The sequence below is a fragment of the Rhinoderma darwinii genome, chromosome 5 (assembly GCF_050947455.1).
Source record: "Rhinoderma darwinii isolate aRhiDar2 chromosome 5, aRhiDar2.hap1, whole genome shotgun sequence".
Lineage (NCBI taxonomy): Eukaryota > Metazoa > Chordata > Amphibia > Anura > Rhinodermatidae > Rhinoderma > Rhinoderma darwinii.
In genome coordinates, this window is record NC_134691.1 from 117649878 (window position 1) to 117668355 (window position 18478).

The following is an 18478-nucleotide window of genomic DNA, read 5'->3' on the forward strand; positions in this document are numbered from 1 at the left end:
GTTCGCACGGAAGTGCTTCCGTGCGACCTGCGTGGTTTTCACGCACCCATTGACTTCAATGGGTGCGTGATGCGCGAAAAACGCACGATTATAGAACATGTCGTGAGTTTTACACGATCAGCATCATCCACTTCTCTTCACAACGCCCAGCTTCTGGCAGTGCACAGACACACAGCGTGTTCTCGAGAGATCACGCTGTGACGTCACTTCCTGCCCCAGGTCCTGCATCGTGTCGGACGAGCGAGGACACATCGGCACCAGAGGCTACAGTTGATTCTGCAGCAGCATCAGCGTTTGCAGGTAAGTAGCTACATCGACTTACCTGCAAACGCCGATGCTGCTGCAGAATCAAATGTAGCCTCTGGTGCCGGTGTGTCCTTGCTCGTCCGACACGATGCAGGAAGTGAGTGACGTCACAGCGTGATCTCTCGAGAACACGCTGTGCGTCTGTGCACTGCCAGAAGCTGGGCGTTGTGAAGAGAAGTGGATGATGCTGATTCGTCAGCATCATACACTTCTATTCACAACGCCCAGCTAGTAAAAGAAGTAAAAACGCCCAGATGTAACACACATAATACACGCCCAGTTGTACTTTTACTTTAAACACGCCCAGTTGTACTTTAGAAAGCCTCATTTGCATAAATATAAAAATGGTCATAACTTGGCCAAAAATGCTCGTTTTTAAAAAAAACAAAAAAAAAACGTTACTCTTATCTACATTACAGCGCCGATCTGCTGCAATAGGAGATAGGGGTTGCAAAATCTGGTGACAGAGCCTCTTTAACTGATTGAGCAAGTAGACTGTCCCAGTATTTAAAATCTAGTTTGGGAGCTGTGTAGTGTCTGATCCTGGTGAGAACCTTTTCCTTTGCACGTTTTTCAAATTTCTGGATTTAAAACAGATGGATTTACTGGTATTCATATATATATATATATATATATATATATATATATATATATATATATATATATATATATATATATATATATATATATAGCACGAGACTTTTTCTAGAACCTTTTAGATTTATTTATTTTTTGTACTTCACAGTATTCGAGTGATTGGTTCTTCCACATTAGCCCTGTGTCACATGGCATCAGGGGTTGCTGATGCCTATTACCAATTTGGTCTGCACTGCTGGGATTTGGCAGCAGCCACTGTAATAATTCGGGAAGCTGGAGGCTTTGTGATAGATCCATCAGGTAGGTAGTAACCTTTCTTAAAAAAATATTTTTTTGCAAGCTGACATCAGTTTTGGTCACATTCATCTGCTTCTCTACAAAATTACTTTTATATTCTGAGAACAAGGAGATGATGCTTACTGATTATGAATGTGATAAATAATTAGAAATTAATCTAAATTATTTAACTAATTTAAAGAATATATGGTCAAAATGTTAAAAGGAGAACTAGGATACATTACTGATCATGGTGGTCCGAACGATGGGACCTCCAATGATCCCTAGGAGGCAATCCCTTTGGCTTTTTATCCTAATAGCCCCGGCCACAAGCTCAATCCTCTCTGGATAATAGAAGCAGCAAGAAGAGGAACAGGTAAAAGACTAACGCGTAGAATTCCTTAAAGGGGTTGTCCCAGTATTAAATGTTATTGCAATATAATTCAGCATTAAAAATTAATTTGTTTCTGCCCTTGTCTTAAGGGAGAGATATCTTTATTTTTTTTTTTGCACATGTAGTAGAGGATAATCACAGCACTTTCTTCAGAAAATTCATGCATGAAGTGATTTATTGAATTCACAATTCGACAGTGGTTCCATACAGGTCAGAAGTAAAATCCTTATATGTAAACCGATGAATATAAGGGACGTTTTGTTTTTCCTGGAAATTACTCTCCAAGTCGCTGAAAATGAGAATATTAATGACTGATCAATAAAGATGGCTAGATAGTAAGTTAGTGGTGGTCGGGGGTAAGGTAAGAACAGGAGTGAAGAAATAGGGATATATACATAAATCATATAACAAAAACACAACATAAAGTAGCATAAAAATTCCAGATGATACTTCACGAAACGGCTACATAGATCTACGGTCTCCTAATAGAAAAAGTCTGTGGGTAGCTCTAAGAAGATACTATGTATTCTAGTCCTTCTCAATGAATTAGAATATCATCAAAAATTTAATTTATTTCAATTCAAAAAGTGAAACTCGTGTATTATATAAATTCATTACACAGCGATCTATTTCCAGCATTTTTTTTTTCTTTTAATGTTGAAGATTATGCCTAACAGTTAATGAAAACCCAAAATTTTGTCACTCAGAAAATTAGAATATTGGGTAAAAGTTCAAGATTGTGGACACATGGTGTCACACTCTAATCAGCTAATCAACACAAAACACCTGCGAAGGTTTCCTAAGCCTTTAAATGGTCCAACAGTCTGGTTCAGTAGGCTACACAATTATGGGGAAGACTGCTGACTTGACAGTTGTCCAGAAGACAGTCATTGACACCCTCCACAAGGAGGGTAAGCCACAAAAGGACATTGCTAAAGAAACTGGCTGTTCACTAGGTGCTGTATCCAAGCATATTAACCCCTTCCCGACATTTGCCGTACATGTACGTCATGGAAAGCATTGACTTCCCGCATCTTGCCGTACATGTACGCCAAATGTTTGGGACCGGCTCAGAAGCTGAGCCGGTGCCATCATCACCGGATCTCAGCTGTATCTTACAGCTGACATCCGGCTGTAACGGCGGGGACCGAAATTAGCTTCGATCCCCACCATTAACCCCTTAAGTGCAGCGCTCAAACGCGATCGCTGCACTTAAGGTGTTTGCAGCTCATCGGAACCCCAGTAATGAAATTGCCGGGGTTCCGGTGGCTGCAATGGCAACCGAAGGCCTAATACTGGCCTCCCGGTCTGCCTAGCACCGAAGCCGGTCAAGATCCGCCCGGCGGCGGAGCCTGATCGGCTTCCGTAGCTGCCGGCAAGATGGCGCCGGGTCAGGAGCTGATCCGGCGTCATCAGCGGTGGAAGTCAGCTGTACTGTACAGCTGACATCCACCTGTAACGGCAGGAACCGGAGCTGGCTCCGATCCCTGCCATTAACCCCTTCGATGCAGCAATCGAAAGCGATTGCTGCATCGTAGCGGTTACTAGCAGATCGCCAGCCCTGACAGGCAATCAGGACTGGCGACTGCTGTTATGGCAACAGGAGACACAATGGTCTCCTGCTCTGCCATTACGGAAGCCGATTTAGGCCCCGCCGGGAGGCGAAGCCTAATCGGCTTGCTGTCAGTGAATGACTGACAGATCTAATACATTGCACTACATAGGTAGTGCAATGTATTAGAAAAAAAAAAATCTGACCGTTGGACCTTCAAGTCCCCTAGTGGGACTTGAGAAAAAGTGTAAAAAAAGTATAAAAAAGTGTAAAAATAAGTGCAAATAATGAAAGTTTGAAAACAATAAAAGTTTCAAGTAATCAAATAAAACACAATCCCCCTTTTACTCTTATCAAGTCCTTTATTATTGAAAAATAATAATAAACCATATGTATTTGGTATCGCCGCGACCGTAACGATCTGAGGTATCAAAATATTATATTATTTATTGCACGCGGTGAACAGCGTAAAAAAAACATAAAAAACGATACCAGAGTTTCTGTTTTTTGGTCACTTTGCCCTATAAATGTTAGAATAAAAAGTGATCAAAAAGTCGCACGTATCCAAAAATGGTACCTATAAAAACTATAGCTCGTCTCGCAAAAAACAAGCCCTCATACACCTCCGTCGACAAAAAAATTAAAAAGTTATGGTTCTCACAACTTGGCGACAGAAAAAATACATTCTTTTTACAAAAGTAATTTTATTGTGAAAAAAGTTGTAAAACATAAAAAAGTGCTATAAATTAGGTATCGCCGGAATCGTACTGACCCGCAGAATAAAGTTAACATGTAGTTTATAACGCGTGGTGAACGCTGTATAAAAAAAAACGAAAAAAGCTGTGCCAGAATTGCGTTTTTTTGTTTACCTGGCATCCCAAAAAATAGGATAAAAGGTGATCAAAAAGTCACATGTACCCCAAAATGGTACCAATAATAACTACAGCTCGTCCCGCAACAAACCAGCCCTCATACCGCTACGTCTATGAAAAATAAAATTAGTTATGGCTCCAATAAGTAAGGAAATAAAAAAATATGCAGTTGTGCCCGAGGGGAACATTTCTTCTGTTTGAAGAGGCGATTTATCAAGGACCTAAAATTAGGGAACCAGGAAAGGGAGGGCCCAAACATATCCGCTGGAAGCGACGGTGCCCGTATTATACCAGGACAACACTTCCTAGCAAAATTCCCCAAACTACAAAGGTGCGGAGTGTGGACCAAAAGGGGGATAATAAAGGACGCCATATATCAGTGCGACACCGGCCTGTGCAGAAAGGATTGCTTCACAGCGTAACACACATCTATGGATCATTTTATTGTTTTTTTTTACCCCATTATTATACCACCTGACTATGCCCCTTATATACTCCGCCCCGCTTACATATGCCCTACATTATAAACGGAAACACCAGTAAGACTCCAAACAAAACTACTACCAAGCAAAATCCACGCTCCAAAAGCCAAATGGCGTTTCCTCCCATCTGAACCCTACAGCGTGCCCAAACAGCAGTTTCCTTCCACATATATGGCACCGTCATACCCGGGAGAACCCTTTTAGCAATTTTTGGGGTGTGTGTCTCCAGTGGCATAAGCTGGGCACGACATATTTGCCACTGAATGGCATATCTAGGGAAAAATATAAATTTTGAATTTGCACCATCCACAGCGCATTCATTTATGGAAAAGACCTGTGGGGTGAAAATGCTCACTACACCCCTTAATAAATGCCTTGAGGGGTGCAGTTTCCATAATAGGGTCACTTCTCAGGGGTTTATTTTTATTATTTCACATCTGAGCCTCTGCAGTTGTGAACCAATACTTTGTAAATCGCCAAATTAGGCCTCAATTTTACATGGTACGCTTTCACTCCTGAGCCTGGTCGACTGTCCAGGCAAGAGATTAGGGCCACATGTAGGGTGTTTCTAAAACCAGGAAACCCAGCATAATAATTAGAGAGCTGTCTTGTTATGGTGGCACAAGCCGGGCACCACATATTGTCCACATATCTGTGGAAAAAATCCCATTTTCACTCTGCAACATCGAGTTCACACTAATTTCTACAAAACACCTGCAGGGTTAACATGCTCACTACACCCCTAGGTAAATGCATTGAGGGGTGTAGTTTCCAAAATGGGGTTACTTCTGGGGGGTTTCCACTGTTTTGGGCCCACAGGCGCCCAGAAACCAATCCAGCAACATCTGCACTCCAAATGGCGGTCCTTCCCTTCTGAGCCCTGCCGTGTGCCCAAACAGCAGTTTATGACCACATATGGGGTATTGCCGTACTCGGTAGAAATTGCTTTACAAATGTTGGGTTCTTTTTTTCCTTTATTTGTTGCGAAAATGAAAAAATTTGCGCTAAAGCTACGTCTTATTGAAGAAAAAGGATTGTTTTTATTTTCACTGCCCAATTCTAATAAATTCTATGAAACATCTGTGGGGTCAAAATGCTCACTATACCCCTAGATAATTTCCTCAATGGGTGTAGTTTCCAAAATGGGGTCACTTGTGGGGGGTTTCCACTGTTTTGTCCCCTCCGGGGCTTTGTAAATGTGACATGGCCTCCGCAAACCATTCCTGCTAAACTTGAGCTCCAAAAGCCAAATAGCGCTCTTTCCCTTCTCAGCCCTGCCGTGTCTCCAAACAACCGTTTATTACCACATGTGGGGTATTGTTTTACTCGGGAGAAATTGCTTTACAAATTTTACGGTGCTTTTTCTCCTTTAGTCCTTGTGGAAATGAGAAAAAAAATCGCTAAACCTACATTTTCTTTGAAGAAATGTTGATTTTAATTTTCACGGCCTACTTCCAATAATTTCTGTAAAAAAACTGTGCGGTCAAAATGCTCACTGTACCCCTAGATAATTTCCTTGAGGTGTGTAGTTTCCCAGATGGGGTCACTTTTGGGGGATTTTGACTGTTTTGGCACCGCAAGAGCCCTTCAAACCTGACATGGTGCCTAAAATTTATTCTAACAAAAATAAGGCCCCAAAATCCACTAGGTGCTCCTTTGCTTCTGAGGCAGGTGCTTCAGTCCAGTAGCACACTAGGGCCACATGTTGGATATTTCCTAAAACTGCAGAAACTGGGCAACAAATATTGAGTTGCATTTCTCTGGTAAAACCTTCTGTGTTATAAAAAAAATTGTACTAAAAATTTATTTCTGCAAAAATATATGAAATTTGTAAATTTCACCTCTACTTTGCTTTAATTCCTGTGAAATGTGTAAAGGGTTAAGACATTTTCTAAATGCTGTTTTGAATACTTTGAGGGGTGAAGTTTTTAAAATGGGGTGACTTTTTGGGGGTTTCTAATATATAAGGCCCTCAAAGCCACTTCACAACTGAACTGGCCCCTGTAAAAATGGCCTTTTGAAATTTTCTTGAAAATGTGAGAAATTGCTGCTAAAGTTCTAAGCCTTGTGAGGTCATAGAAAAATAAAAGGATGTTCAAAAAACGATGTCAATCTAAAGTAGACATATGGGGGATGTTAATTAGCAACAATTTTGTGTGGTATAACTGCCTGTCTTACAAGCAGATACATTTAAATTGGGAAAAATGCTAATTTTTGCAATTTTTCGCTAAATTTTGGTGTTTTTCACAATTAAATACTGAATGTATCGAGCAAATTTTGCCAGTAACTTAAAGTCCATTGTGTCACGAGAAAACAATCTCAGAATCGCTTGGATAGGTGAAAGCATTCCGGAGTTATTACCACATAAAGTGACACATGTCAGATTTGAAAAATGAGGCCCGGTCAGGAAGGTCAAAAGTGGCTAAAGAGGGAAGGGGTTAATGGAAAATTGAGAGGAAGGAGAAAGTGTCCTAGAAAAAGGTGCACAAGCAACAGGGATAACCACAGTCTTGAAAGGATTGTCAAGAAAAGGCCATTCAAGAATCGGGAGAGATTCACAAGGAGTTTACCGCGGCTAGAGTCGCTGCTTCAAGAGCCACCACACACAGACGTATCCAGGGCATGGGCTACATTTGTCGTATTCCTTGAGACATCAGAAGCGTCTTACCTGGGCTAAGGAGAAAAAGGACTGTTCGGTTGCTCAGTGGTCCTGTTTGCAGATGAAAGTAAATTTTGCATTTCATTTGGAAATCGAGGTCCCAGAGTCTGGAGGAATTGTGGAGAGGCACACAATCAAAGTTGCTTGCAGTCCAGTTTGAAATTTCCTGTCAGTGATGGTTTGGGGAGCCATGTCTTCTGCCGGTGTTGGTCCACTGTGTTATATCAAGTCCAGATTCAACGCAGCGTTCTACCAGGAAATTTTAGAGCATTTTCTTTCTGCTGACGAGCTGTATGGAGATGCTGATTTCATTTTCCAGCAGGACTTGGCACCTGCCCACACTGCCAAAGTTACCAATAGCTGGTTTAATAACCACAACGTCACTGTGCTTGATTGGTCAGCAAACTCGCCTGACCTAAACCCCATAGAGAATCTATGGGGTATTGTCAAGAGGAAGATGAGACACCAGACCCAACAATGCAGACGAGCTGGAGGCCGCTATCAAAGCAACATGGGCTTCCATAGCACCTCGGCACTGCGACAGGCAGGTCTCCTCAATGCCACGACGCATTGATGCAGTAATTCATGCAAAAGGAGTCCCGACAATGTTTTGAGTGCGTATACTCTACATACTTTTCAATAGGCCTACATTAAAAATCATTTTTGAAATTGGGCTTATTTAATCTGATTTTCTGAGAGACTAAGTTTTAGGTTTTCATTAACTGTTGGCCTTATTCATCAACAGTAAAATAAAAAAAATGCTGGAAATAGATCACTCTGTGCGCAATGAATCTATATAACGAGTTTCACTTATTGAATTACTGAAATTAACTCTTTGATATTCTAATTCATTGAGAAGGACTAGTATATGATAGGTGATTGCAGTAATAAATCTGAAAAACGACAAAGTGAAATTGTAGGGCAGAGATAAGGTATGAAGGACCATGTGGGGGGGGGGGGGAGTGTCACGAATTCGGGGGTATGTGGACCCACTAGGCCGCTCCGCCGTAGCGGAGTAGCAGCTGGCCAAAACACAGTCCATGTAAGTCTTTAGAACTGTTCTGACAGACACGTGGCGTAGCAGACACCTCGGCACAGATGATGCTTGGCATGGCAGGTGACACGTGACGCAGAGGATGAACTCTACTCCATGACTAAACTTCGCTCAGGAACAAACACAATTACGGGAAACAGGATACAGCTAAGGGACCATTTGCTAATGAACATGGGTAGTCACAACCGCGCACAGGTAAGGAGAGGAAGGGCAGAGCACTTTTTATAGTCCAGGGTGTAAAGGGAGTGGCTGTGGACCTAAACACAGGTGCACGCACTGCTGCTTTAAAGCCGGGATAGAGCGCGCGCACCCTATAGCACACAGAGGGGAGCTGCAGCCGTGTGTGTCGGCGTCTGAGGAGGGAGTCGCCGGCGTGAAGAAAGTGTCCTGCGGCTGCCGGTAAGTAGGATGTGCAGGCGGTCGGTGACCGTGGGCACCACACACACACACACACACACACACACACACACACACACACACACACACACACTTACTCCTCTTAGGTCCAGAGCATAAGAGGAACTTCTTCTCCATGAGAGCTGGGGCATTGATGTTCCCTTCTGGCTCCCAAGACCTCTCCTCAGGACCAAACCCTTTCCAGTCCACCAGATAAAGTCTTTCCTCCTGCCCTTTTGCAGTCCAGGATTTCCTTCACCTCGAAGATGGTACAGGACCACAGGCTTTAAGAGGGAAACGTGGACTCCGTTTGGAAATTTGAGAGTAGGAGGCAGCCTAAGCTTATAAGACACCGAGGTGTTGCAGCAAATAAACCCAAAGGGGCCGAGGAACCTGGGAGTGAATTTGTGGGAAGGGATTTTCAAACTAATGTTTCTTGAAGAAAGCTAAACCCTCCTCTTATCGCGTTATGCTTTCATGCGATCCACTGCCTGAAGAATCGCAGACTTGGTTTGCTGCCAGATGTGAAGAAAAGTCACTGTTGAAAATTGGCTGCAGGCACTTGAGACATAGTTGGTACTGGGAGAGGAGCTCGTGGGTGCTGACTATATACAATATAGAACGGAGAGGCAGCAGTAGACTCACTTGTATGGTTATTGCAATAGAATTGCGCCCAAGGCAGATGCTGTACCGAATTGTCATGTTAGACAGAGACATAATGATGGTGATAATTCTCTAGTATTTGGTTGATCCTCTCCACTTGACTGTTAGGCAGAAGAGAAGTCCAGCTTCACATCCAAAAGATTACACAGGGCTCTCCAGAATTTAGACGTGAACTGTACACCTCGGTCTGAAACCATCTGAAGAGGTAGTCCATGTAGACAAAAGATGTGTTGGACGAACAGATCTGCCAGACGAGGAGCTGAGGGAAGGCCCGTTAAAGGAATAAAATGTGCCATTTTCGAGAAACTATTCACTGCTACCAAGATCGTAGTACATCCAGTAGAAGGGGGAAGGTTAGTGATAAAGTCCATAGCATTGTGTTGCCAGGGATCATCCGGCAGAGGTTGGAGCAGTCCAGCAGGTTTAGAATGAGATGACTTGTTTAGGGCACAACTAACACAGGTGGAAACAAAGTCCAAGACATCTCTAGGTAGTGAGAGCCACCAATAATGACTAACAATTAAGTCCCGAGTCTTGCGGGCACTGGAATGCCTGGCCAGTTTGGAATTATGACCCAAGTGGAGAAATATTTTCCGGTCAGCAGGGCGGACAAAAATCTTTCCAGGAGGAATGTCCTTGATCTGCAGAGGATTTACAGCAAAAATCCTAGAAGGAGCAATAATATGTTGAGGTTTCTCTTCTGAGTCGTCCGTTTCAAATAACAAAGATAAGGCATTGGCCTTAATGTTTTTGTCCGCAGGGCGGAAGTGGAGAAGAAATCGAAATCGGGCGAAGAATCATGACCATCTAGCTTGACGAGGGTTCACTCACTATGTAGACTGCAGATATGTAAAATTTTTATGATCAATGTAGATAATGATGGGGTGGGTAGACCCTTCTAGCAGGTGTCTTCATTCTTCCAAGGCTAACTTGACAGCGTGCAATTCTCGATCCCCAATGGAGTAGTTGTGCTCAGCAGGAGAGAGAAGTTTGGAAAAGAAGCTGCGAGATACTGCTTTACCCTTTGAATTCTTTTGAAACTGGAGTTCTCCAGCACCAATGAAAGGGGCATCAACCTCCACGGAAAACTATTGTATAACGTCCGGATGATGAAGAACAGAGGCAGACGTGAAGGCGCTCTTGAGGTTGGAGAATACGGACTCTGCCTCGGGTCCAGTCCTTAGCGTTCGCTCCCTTTCTATTAAGAGTTAAGATGGGAGCGGTAAGAGACAAGAAACTTGGAATGAACTTACAGTAAAAATGAGCAAATCCAAGAAACCTCTGTATATGTCAGAGACCCGGAGGACGTGGCCACTCAAAGACTGATTTCACCTTTTCCGGATCCATTTGAAGACCACGATCGGAGACCATATAGCCCAGGAAGGGCAAAGACTTCATATAATTTTTTTTCCCCTTAACAAGACTTGGCGTATGTGCTTCCGACGCGTCGTCAGATCGGGTCCGTAGATCAAGATGTCGCCCAGATACACTACAACACAGACATACAGAAAATCATGAATTCTTTGAATACTTCTGGAGCATTACACAGTCCAAAGGGCATGACAATATAGTCATAGTGACTGTCTCTGATGTTAAATGCGGTTTTCCATATGTCACCCTGGCATATACGAATCAAGTTATAGGCCCTGCGAATCCGGCTCTGGCCGGTGAGGAAGACTTCCTGATGAACCCTCTCACCAGGTTCTCCTTGACATACTCCAACATGGCCTGGGTTTCCGGCAAGGAAAGCGGGTAGACCCGTGCACGAGGGAGTCAGGCTCCAGGGAGCACCTCTATAGGGCAGGCATATGGACGATCAGGAGAAAGAACTTTTGCCCCCTTGCTGAAGACCTCAGCATAGCTGGCATACTGTGGAGGCAATCCTGAGTGTGACTGAGGTAGTGGAGAAAGGACTGGATGAACCTGAGGCAGGCAGCGGTGCAGACATTTGTGTGCCCACTGGAGGATCTCTCCGGAATTCCAATCAAGGACTGGGGCATACTGGCGGAGCCCTGGCAATCCAAGTAGGAGAGAGTTAATCGCTTTAGTTAAGACGTCGAAGGCAATTTGCTCCGAATGAAGAACTCCTATCTGTAGTCTTAGAAGCTTAGTAATAGATAGAATAGCAAGGGCTGTCCATCAACTGAAGCGACCGCCAGAGATTTCTCCAGAAGGACAGTGCCCAAGTGAAGACTGTCTACCAGGTCCTGCTGGATAAAATTTGCAGCCACTCCGAAATCTAAGTAAGTAGGTAGTGCGATCCCTCACTGGTGACAATTGACACACAAACAGACAGTTTGGGAGAGAATTTAGTGGTTTTGGGAGATTCACCTTGGATTATCTCTCCAATCAAGCCTAGGTGCTGGAGTTTCCCGGCTTTTGAAGGCATTGGCGCATGAAATGTCTCTTGTGGCCAAAGTACACACATAATCCAGTCGATCGTCTGCGTTGCCGTTCCTGGTCGGACAATCGGTCTATCCACCTGCATAGGCTACTCCGGAGGTGCAGAAGGACAGGGTAGTAGCGTCCTTTGAAGTTTTGGTGCCAGTCGACAAGGTTTCCTCTCCCGCTGGACTTCTAGCGTGCGCTCTTGGATCCTCATATCGATCCAGGTTGCCAGAAGTATTAGGGCATCCAAGGTAGCAGGAAGTTTGCGCGCTGCCAGTTCATCCTTAATATGAGGAGCAAGACTCTGCCAGGAAGTCGCCACCAAGGCCCCATTATTCCAAGCCAGCTTCGCCACCAGTATACGGAAGGAGATGGCGTACTTCCCTATAGTTTACTCCTATTGATTGAGGGTCAGCAGTTAGGCAGCTGCAGAGTATGTTCGACCCGGTTCCTCAAACACTATAAGGAAAGTCTCTAGAAACTGGTAGATCAGAGAATTCCTGGCCCCCTTATTCCAAGATGGGACTTGCCCATGTCAGGGCTTTGCCAGCGCGTAGAGAAATAATAAACGCTGCCTTGACCTCATCTGAGGGAAAGAGATGGGCACGTAACTTAAAGTGGATCGTACATTGATTAATAAAGCATGTATAGGCCTTAGGATCATCCGTCATAGTGAGGCGGTAGAGGCAGTGAAATTGTAGACCCAGGGCAGGCAGGAGGGGTAACAGGTAGTGGCAGCAGCGAGAGGAGATGCAGTAGGATGATCCAAATGGGTAATTATCGAATTTACTGCCTGTAGAAGCTGATCCTGGCATGTCTGGATGTCACGCATGTCCATTTGCATCCCCTGGACAGCAGTCTTGAGATGGCCAGCGGGGTCCATGGCCTGAGCGTCACGACTCTGGGGGTATGTGGACCCACTAGGCCGCTCTGCCGTAGCGGAGTAGCAGCTGGCCAAAACACAGTCCATGTAAGTCTTTAGAACTGGAGTACTTGTATAGAAGTTCTGACAGACACGTGGTGTAGCAGACACCACGGCACAGATGACTCTTGGCATGGCAGATGACACATGACACAGAGGATGAACTCTACTCCATGACTAGACTTCACTCAGGAACACGCACATCCTATAGGACAATGAGGGGAGCTGCAGCTGCACATGCCGACCTCTGTGGAGAAGTCAATATGTTGAGGATGTAGGTGTTAGAAGCAGGCACATCCAGTGCCAAATGTGTGAACATCTGTGGTAGGTAGTGGGCCTGGCCATTTAAAATGGTGTATGCTGGCCATGTTTTGCACATGTTTTGAGACTCTCCCGTTATCCTTGGCTTTTGGGTGGAGGTTACGGAATTTATCGAACTTTAAAGTAGGATGAATACCCATGACTGTATGTGTGGATATATCACACATCCCAAAAAGGGACAAAATCAAGCACCAAGTACACAAGTATAACTTGTAATAATGGCAATACTTTATTAAATATACATAAAAACATGTTGGCCATCAGGACCTAAAATAAGACATACAATTAAAATGCATGAATGTGGAGAACACGAGCTGTAACAAGTAAATAATACTCAAGAGGCAAAGAAAAGCATAATAAACAATTCAAAGAACAACTTGCAAATAAAGAAGTTCAAAAACCACAATGTGGTACATGCACAGTGCCTGCATAATAGAGAAAGTAATGAGCCAAACAGAGTATATAGCGAGCAGAGCCCACCCACACTGGTATATGTGTGAGTGTTAAGATATAGTGACCAGGGGGTAACCGCAAATCGAATCCGGTCCCAGGACCTATACCAATCAGTATACTGCATAATCAGCCTAAAAGTGGACACCACACCACGAGCCCCAACGCACGTTTCGCGGTAGCTTTCTCAAGGGGTACTTTAAAGTAGGTCTCCCACCAGTACTGTATCAGCCTGTAGCATTCAGATCTCTTATGATGCTTCTCTTAGGCCTCATGCACACGACCGTAGCCGTGTGCACTGTCTGTGATTACAGCACGGACGGCCCGAGAAGTGTAATCTGCGGGTCGTGCACACACAAGATACGCATAAACTTTTTAAGGAGACCGGACCGTAAACGGGGCCCGTAAAATGACTTGTCTTATTTTTCCCAATCGCCCTATGACGGCACGCATGGAGGGACTGCCTCCTCCACTGGACAGGAAACCGTAACTAGGATTCATTTAAAAGGATTAAACACCCACATCATCCCCAGTGCGGTTTCCTCTGCTTCAGCAAATAAAAATAGTAGAGGATATTCTCTTCAAGCTTGGCTGGGAATTGAACGAGAAAAAAAATCAAAGCTAGTTCTCTGTCTGCAGTGCATCTTTCTGGGGATATTGCTGGATTCTGCAACCCAAATGTCTTCCCGTCTCTTGAAAAAAGCAAAAAGTGTGGTAATGGGGGTCAGGGAAGTCATACAGAAGAAGGCGATCTCTCTAAGAGAAGCGATGTCGGTCCTGGGATTATTAACCACTTGTATCCCAGCGGCATAGTGTGCCCAGTTCCACGCAAGACTCCTTCAGCATCAGATTTTATCAGAATGGGACAAGAGACAGGGGTCCTTAGATTACAAAATAGTTTGGTCCTTGCAGACATTGTTATCTTGGGTGGATCTGGGAAACCTAGGAAAGGGAATCCCTTGGAAGAGAGCGAATATCTTCAACCTGACAACAGATGCCAGCCCACATAGTTGGGGTGCACACACAGACTCTCTTCTTCTACAGGGCATGTGGGATCAAGAGACCAGGGTTCAATCCCAGGGAACTGATGGCAGTGTTCCTAGCATTATGCCATTCATTACCAGTGGTCGGGGATGGCAGTGTAAAAATATATTTCGACAACTCCACAGTGGTAGCATACATAAACAGACAAGTAGGTACAGGAATCCCAAGTCCGTTATCCATGCCTCTGAATATATTCCAGTTAGCAGAATAGTCTTTCAGTTCCCTCTCAGCAGTTAAAATCTGCCTTCTGGTTGTCTATCCATCCTGAGTTTGTCAGCCGTCATCATATCAATCCGAGGGAATGGAGTCTGAATCTGTTTTCACTCCGATAACAAATCTATGGGGTGTTCCGGTAATGGATCTGTCTTGTTCTTGAGTAAATCAAAAGGTGGACAATTCTTTTCCCTTTCTCCTCAGGATTTTCTAAGGGGATTGGATGCTTTCTCCCAATCTTGGGGGAAAAAAAGGCCTGTTGCATGCCTTTCCCCCCTCTCAGGTTGATTCCGAGAATACTGAAAAAAAGGATTCTGCAAAAGTAATTCTGATTTCTCCTTTTTGGCCGAGAAGTGTCTGGTTTTCATGGCTTCTAAAAATTTTAGAAGCGTCCCTATGGGTTCTCCCGGAGAGTCAGACTCTCCTGTCCCAGGGCTCAGTATTTCACCCAAAGGTAAAAAGCCTGTGTAACGTCTGCGGTCGCTGACCATGAACTCTTCTTATCCTGTCGACGCCCTTCTCTCCAGAGGTGCCAGCACATGCGGTCGTCCTGTCCCGCAGTGATCATAAGGGTGCGCGCGCGCGCTCAGTCCAGCTTTAAAGAGCCAGAGCGCACACATGTTGAGCTGATTTGCTCCCAGATCACCCTGGACTATAAGAAGGGCCCTGCCCTTTCATTGCTTGAGTGTTGTTTGTACCTATCCGTATCAGTCTTTGCATATGGTCCCTTGAGTGTTCTCGTGTTCCCATTCCTGCTACCTGTATTTTCCTCAATACATTTTATTAAAAATTATTTTTACTTTTTGAGAAACTGCTGCTTTGTATACAGTATACAGAGCAGCTGAATCCTGTATCCATCAGGTCAGCGGCACTGATGGGTTCAGTGCCAGTGGCTCCTGCGTGTCTCTGACACGTAGCATTGAGCGGTCAACGGTCACATCTAAGTTCATAACTTAGATGTGATCAATTTACAGGTGGATACAGAGTGACGGAGACACGCAGTACACGCTTTCACTGAGCCCATCAGTCCTGCGGACCTGACGGATTGAGGTCTTGGCAAGCGATACAGCTGTTCTGTATACAAAAGCAGCTGTATCTCAAAAAGTAAAAATAATTTTTAATAAAATTTGTATTCAGGAAGTTGCACCAGTCACACTGATGGACAATTTTATAAAAATAAAGACACTTCAAAGATGTACATAGCCTTTAACTCCACCTGCAACATCACTACACACTGTATTGCTATTAAGATTTGTCTTTGAACAGCTGTTTTTTTTTCTTAATTGTGGTTCACCTACTGTGCGCAGGTGCATATTTAAAACATTTTTGTATGTGCTACGTCAACTGTATACTCCACCTTTTTGTTTTATGAGGTCCTAATAAAAGTTAACTGTAAAAAAAAAAAGTTTTGTCATTTACCTTGCGTTACAAAATGCCCTAGTTGTGAGAGATTCCCATTCTGCGGATTTTCTGTGGATTCCTTATTGAAAATCCAGAGCTTTTTACTGTACAACAATGGTTTTAAAAAATCCCAACCATATTTACTAATCCACTGCATGTCAATTGTAAGATTTTTACCATGGTTTTCACCCTTCGCAATGTAAGCAAAGGCGAATTTCGTTGCAGATTTGTTTTGAAATCCACTGCTGAAATAGGGTAGAACTATTTAAAATAAGGACATCTGTATAATGACCTAATAGAGCTATACTAATTAATGACTGTAATTGTATCCACTAAATCGTCTCCCAAGGTGCAAAACGAGATGAAAAAGAAACACTTCTTGGTTCTGTAAAATTACATGGTCTTTTACATGGTCCCTTTCAGCCAGTTAGTGCCGTTCTGAAAAGAATCGTGTGGTGCCATCAATGATTCCGGTTTCTAAAGAGTCATGAGATGTATGCCACATGATGCTTTTCAGAGCAGCTGAATGGCTGATAAAGATGTGACTCCACGGAACCAGGAACAGCTTTCTTTACAGTCCCCCAGTTTGTCATTTTGGGAGAGTTTACAGTAGATGCAATTGCACTCACATTAGGCCATCAGTCTGTTTTAATTTATAGATAATATAATAATGACACATTCTAGTACCCCGAAAAACCCTTTAAAACATACCCAGCCATTATGTAGGTAATGTGTGTTCTTGTAGGAGAAGTAGGTTGGAAGATAGTGAAAATAGTATACATCCATAGTAAGTTAGTAGTTTGCTATCATGCACACCCCAATATTGTTTGACATTGTCCAAAGCTGCAGTGTAATCCTGGCCTCTATAAGGCTACCTGCACACATCAGAAAAATTTGCTGCAAACCTGCATGTTACACATGTGGATTTTGCTGCGGATTTCACCTCCTTATTTCACTCCTCTCATTGATAGAAGTGATATCTGCAACAGAAATTGACATACTGCATATTTTTAAAATCCCCACCACAGGACCATTTCCATGCGTAAGATTTCTGCTATTACTGTATTCTGCCGATTTTTCGTCTGCAAATCTGCAGCATTTCAGTCCCATGTGCAGGGGGGCTTGAATGTGAATGACACAACTACATTTGACAGATACCATATGTGTTTGTTGGTTAAAGTGCTTAATGTCACCAGCTCTAGTGGTCTTGGTTATTGCCCCATTCCTTGGTAGTATTGGGTAGAAATAAACATTCATGATTTATTCCTGCTTGGTCTCGGCTAGAAGAGGGTGTTAATACTTGGTGGTTTACTCTCCTCTCCAGGCTCCAACAAACACTGTCTGGAGCAGGGCATGTACACCAGTATTTTTTTTATTTTTTTTGGGGGGGGGGGGTTTGTGTAAATTGAGCCAGTATTCTGGTGCATTTAGCTTTGTGTCCTGGCAAATTTACAGATTAACAGCATATAAACTGAAGTACAGTATTTTCTCATCAAAATGTGTTTTTCTCTAGGTGGACCTCTGGACCTTATGTCATGCCGTGTGGTAGCAGCTGGTACAATGGAGTTGGCACAGGCTATAGCTAAGGAGTTGCAGCTTATTGACTATGGGAGAGATGATGACTGAAACTAAAGATGTATGTTGAAGTATCCAAGACACTGGGCATACACACAATGGTTTGCTTTGGCATATAATTGCACAGGCAAACTCAACCGCATAACATTGTTTAAATGATCTGTGTGTGTTTTTTTGGCTAGAGCGCTGTAAGTTTTAACATCCCACTTGTGCTTGCGTTACTATTACTTTTAGTCACTTCGATTTGTTTAAAAGGAGTTTTTCTTTATTTTAAACTGTGCAGGTAAATTTCAGAAGATAAACAGACATTTTACACCTGGCCTGTCATTTTAATCCCAAGATGTTATGTGAAATATACAACTAAAATTAAACTTTATTTTTTCAAAATCACTTTCTCAGGTAACTGATCTTCTACATTTCAATAAATGTTGTAAATGCTATTATTTAGTGCAATTCTGTTGTAAGGCTTTAATTACATGAACGTGTTAAACATCTGTGTGACGGCCGTTGAAACAACAGCAGTCACACGGACCTATATAATTCAACGTGGCCGTTTACACGGCCGTTGTTTCAACGGACCGTGCGACGGGTTCGTGAGAAAATAGGACATGTCCTATTTTTTCATGCTTCATGCCTCCCTCCATAGACTCTAATCTGACATCGCGTGCCGCAGCGCAGAGCACGGATGCACCTCAGACGTGAAAAACTGCAGTTTCTCACATCTGAGATGCGCAACGCTCATGTGAATCTGGCCTAAGTCTGTGTTGCTAAATTAATTGTATTTTGCACATTGTATCTTGCTTTTTATATATGATTGGTTCACTAAGAGATCCCACGATTTCTTGAAATCTCATTTGCTTTGCTGGTACTGCATTACGCTGCAGACTTGGGAAGATCTGCGTGGCAAATGCTC

At 43.4% G+C, this 18478-nt stretch overlaps 1 protein-coding gene across 3 annotated transcripts in view; it reads left to right on the top strand.

The window, feature by feature from the left end:
• Positions 1-17955, top strand: part of IMPA2 (inositol monophosphatase 2) — a 74943-nt gene extending 56988 nt beyond the window's left edge. For 2 of the 3 annotated variants that reach the window (XM_075826442.1, XM_075826440.1), the window contains 2 exons: positions 1052-1203; positions 17504-17955. In XM_075826442.1, coding sequence (XP_075682557.1) covers positions 1052-1203; positions 17504-17616 — 265 coding nt within the window. In that variant the 3' untranslated portion in view covers positions 17617-17955. The remainder of the gene's footprint in view (positions 1-1051; positions 1204-17503) is intronic. The other variant, XM_075826441.1, reaches the window with a different exon arrangement.
• The last annotated feature ends 523 nt before the right edge of the window (positions 17956-18478 follow it).